Raw genomic sequence first — 4451 nt, forward strand, 5'->3', positions numbered from 1 at the left:
CCTCTCCAAGTGTCTTTTCATTCAGGGAAAACTGTTGTTTGCTGAGCCCAAGGATGCGGGCTTTCCATTTAGCCAGGATATCAATAGCCATTTGGCCAGTCTCTCAATGGTTAGAAACACGGGCCCCACACCAGACCCCACTGTTAGAGAGGCTTTGTGTGCCACGGATAACTTAAATACCAGCATTGAAAGTGAGGGCCAGATTAAGATGTACATCAATGAAGTGTGTCAGGAGACTGTGTCACATTGCTGCAACTCATTTCTGCAGCAGGCCGGATTAAATTTGTTAATAAGCATGACAGTTATTAATAACATGCTTGCCAAGTCCGTTTCAGACTTGAAGTTTCCTTTGATATCAGAGGGAAGTGGATGTGCTAAGGTTCAGGTTTTGAAACCACTGATGGGTTTGTCTGAAAAGCCAGTCTTGGCGGGGGAGTTAGTCGGTGCCCAGATGCTCTTCTCATTCATGTCCCTCTTTATCAGAAAAGGAAACAGAGAGATTCTCCTGGAAACCCCTGCCCCATAAACGGCCCTCTGGAACACAATGGGACGGAATCCACCCACAACGCGCTTGGTTTGCAGATGTCAAAGAATCTGCAGAGGGTGCTACTGAAGATCCAGCCTTAGCCAATCACCACCTCATTGGGTGAAAGTTCCAGGGCTCAATCCAGGACCACACTCTTATTGGCCAGGCAGGGGCTCCCACAGAGCTTTGAGTAACTTGTTGGTTGTGCAGTCTGCAGGCAATGTTGGCACTGTAAATTCCTCCCTTGCAGCCTCCTTCATGTGGTGAGGGGATCACTTCAGCTGCCTGCTGTGGACAAAGAACATCAAATTACAGCTATTGTTGCCTGTGGTGGTCTCCCTGTCCAAGCAGAACCGCTTTGCAGAGACCAGACGCATATCGCAGCTTGAGCTGAAAATGCATTTGTTGCAGCTTAGGTTGAATTATTTTTCGTTTACTCTTTCTTCTACACGCGCCTGATGGATAGTGAACCTATTCATCAAAAAAGTGCACTGCTCTTCTGTCTATTGTACCGACTTAACCTCTTCCACCCAAGTCCGCATCTGTGTGTATCATCAATAAAGTTGTGTGCTTTGATTGGCAGAAAAGAGTCATGGTCCTTGTCCTTGAGTTTACAGTCTGCACTGAGAGAAGGACAAAAAAAGCACGATAAACGCCAGCTGACTGGGACTTCTGTTCCCTGACAAATGCCGGCTTATCGGTGCTCACAGGAGGCAGGGATAGAGAGGGGCTGCAGTGCTCAGAATAAACTTCAAGAAGGGGCTGGGGGCGGGGGTGGGAGGAAGGGAGGGGCACAGCGGGGGAGTTCGTGGAATTAGGATGGAATGTTGAGAGGACTGAAAGAGACAACACCCGTGGAGCAGGCAGCACCGTGCCCGGCACAGAGAAATCCCTTCTTAATGTCTTTTCCTTGACTGCCAGCCTGGAAAGAAAGGTCAGTAACCCCGGCCTTTTCGTTTGTCTGCGCATCCCGACGTGGGGATGGGGACCGGGGTGGAGCGGGTGGGGGAGCTCTACCACGCATCGGGGCGCATTTATTGCACAAAGGTTGCCGCTTGCCCAGCACCTACCCTGTGTAGTTCTGTCCCTCCTGCGAAGCCACGGGGAAATCTGCGTCCAGCCCTCCTTCTCTCTTCCTTGGGATCCCCGGCGCTACTTCCTGACAGAGTGAGAGGGTTGGCCGCTGCTCCCTTTGGAGCAACCTCCTTCTTCCATATCCCCACTACCTTTGGTGGGACCCTGGAAGGGGACAGTGGAGCCTTCCATCAACTACCCGCGGGGGTGATAGGGCAAATGCTGAGGGCACTTGGCACGACCGAGGTCACTCCATCCATCCGGAGACACCTCCACACTCTCCATCTGAGGTCCCTGCACTTTGCCAGGAAAGGAAGAGCCCGTGGGCACAGAAGCACTCCATGGGTCAGGGCAGCTCGTTCTGCCCCTGACCCGCCCCCATCTCCAACATTACCAGATCCTGCCCAGCAGGTTTAGCCCCTGAATCAGCAAAGCCAGGTTCCCTGCATGTTTGTGTTGTGTGTGTCAAGAAGTGGTCCCCTTCCCTAAAGCCATGGCAAACCCAGTAAACACATCTGCTTCCTTTGGGCAAGGCTGCTGCCGTGCCGGTACCCTCTCGGTCTCCCAGGGCTGCTGCTGTGGGTCACTGTGTCCTGGGCGGCCGCCATCTCTATGGTGCTGGGCATTCGGCTTGTTCTCTTCCACACAGAACAAAGCTTTCTTTTCTTGTCTTATTCTCCCTTCCCCGCGCAGCTTGGGTTCCAGGTGGGTTACAACTTTCCTGCTTGTACCATCTGCCCCACAGTCCATGCTGGCCAGAGGGCCTGAGTGCCTGCCAGGTCCCCTGACCAACTCTGGGAAACCCGCCCACCTGGAATGGGGACCAGGCCTCTTCCCAGGCCCTGGTGTCTGGGATGGCCAACAAACGACTTGCAGTTATTGTGACACCACACCCCCCATCAAGGCTCACACTGCTGGGGCTTCCTTGGCTGGCTCTGGGAGCCCTGTCTCAGTTCCTAAGGGTTCCTAAGAGCTGTCAGAAGGACCACCCTTTCTCCCAAGCCAACCACAGTTTGGCTGGGCAATCTGATTTCAAAGGGGATTTCCCTGCAGACAGCTCCGCAACCACTTCTCCTAGTGGAGCCTGCTTCACCAACACTGTCTTCAGTGACACCTCATTGCTCAGTCTCTTTGAGCACAAAGGCATCCTCCTAGCCTGTGGTCCGGAATTACCATGCACGTCCCTACTTCCCTGCATGCTACCAAATTTCCCTTTGCGTACACTTGTCCACCATCTCTGAGGCACTTGACACAGTGAGGCCGCAGCTGAGTCCTAACTCAGGGAGCGCCCCAGAGGCTTTCTGCCCATCTCCTGAGCAAACTATGTTACAGAAAAGCCCATCAGCGTCCAAGCGTCTCCACGGCATTGTCTTGGCCCAAGTCAAAACCCTCCTGTCCATTTGCTGGCACTGCCCTCCCAAAAGCACTCACGCACAGCCCTTCTGTCCTGCCCCCTCATCCCCTGACTGGTTGCAGTGCCTGGGTACGAGCCCAGTTCCCGTGGATTCTGCCTCCCTGGGATGCGCAGGGGAGTCGGGAGCATGCCTGCCTCCCAGGGCCTGATCAAGACACTGAGAGGTTCTCAGCACTGACAAGAGCACCGGTGCCCCCATTCCATATGTAACACAAACATAAAAACAGCCCCGAGCCATCAATCACAATACATACCTGCCTGCTGCAACCAAAAGACAGTCTTTCTGGGCTTCCCCGTGGCAAACATTGGGAAAGGTCATCAATCCTGAGCTTGCCACATTCTGTGGGGAGTGCTCTGCCTTGATGGTGCCACCCCAGCCTGAGCCTGTCTCTTGTGTCAATCTGGAACTGCTGCCACAGGCTGTCTTCCATCTCCAGAAAGGGCCCCCTGGGTTTTGCTTCTCATCTATCTCATGAGCTCATTTCCATTTGGTGCCTGTAGGCACTGACTGACTTCCAGACCAACTTCAGGTGCCCTCCCCAGCCTTCGGCCTCTCCTAGGGATTTTGTGGTTTGCCACCCCCACCCCGCCCCCCTCCAGGTGAGTGCACACAAGGTTGCAGACATCCAGCTTCCCGGCAGGCGCGTCCTGTCTCAGACACTGGATCCTCACCGGGGTACTGTGCCACTCTCAAAGCAGTGTCCACCACAATCCCCTTACTTTTAAGTGCCACCCTGAACCAACATAGCCCTCACCCAGTCTGTCCCTCTGACGATGCACCACTTAGCAAAGAGTTGGGTAGCTGTGGCGAGGGGTTGCTCTTGCCTCTCTTCTGAGGGACACTGGCTGCTCTATGATGCAGATGGGCACTACACCAGAGTCCAGCAGAGTGCTGCAGAGGGTCGGCCTTTGCCCCATCTGTTACAAATGCCAGATGTGTCTTCTCACTGGCTGCCACTTCCCTACTCTCTGTGATCATGGCCTCCTTTCCATCCTGGAGGTCCATTTTCCCTTACTGCCTCTTGTTTTGGTGTGAAGTTTAGGACAGGCTTTCCCACTTTCCCATGAACACAGTCTCCTTGGCAGTTTTCTCGTTCTTTCACACCTTTCTATTCAGAGTTTTGTCTCATCGATCTGTCTGGAATTTACTTTTGTGCAAGGTGAGAGACAGTGATGTGACTTGACTTTTTTTCCCTCATGATTAGCCGATGAGCCCAGCACCACTGGTTGAGCACTCCGTTCTAGTGCTGTCTGTGGCACGTTCTGGGATCCTCATGTGCCCAGCTGCGCACCCACTCTGTGGTTTCCAAGCATTAAAGTTTCTCCTGAGGCACATCCCTTTCCCTCAGGAACCTCTTATTGACTTGGAGTCCCTCAGCTCACTAGGTGGCCTAAGGCAGGTGGTGTGTGTGTGTGTGTGTGTGTGTGTGTGTGTGT

The 4451-nt window shown here is 53.6% G+C and overlaps 1 protein-coding gene across 1 annotated transcript; it reads left to right on the forward strand.

The window, feature by feature from the left end:
- Positions 1 to 4: 4 nt before the first annotated feature.
- Positions 5 to 1113, forward strand: LOC112617709 (protein ARMCX6-like; the record flags this gene model as incomplete). Its single annotated transcript, XM_025374410.1, has 1 exon — positions 5 to 1113. A coding segment is annotated over one exon (522 nt), but the record flags the coding sequence as incomplete, so codon positions are not given.
- Between the last annotated feature and the right edge of the window lie 3338 nt (positions 1114 to 4451).

This window comes from Theropithecus gelada, unplaced genomic scaffold (genome assembly GCF_003255815.1).
Source record: "Theropithecus gelada isolate Dixy unplaced genomic scaffold, Tgel_1.0 HiC_scaffold_3530, whole genome shotgun sequence".
NCBI lineage: Eukaryota > Metazoa > Chordata > Mammalia > Primates > Cercopithecidae > Theropithecus > Theropithecus gelada.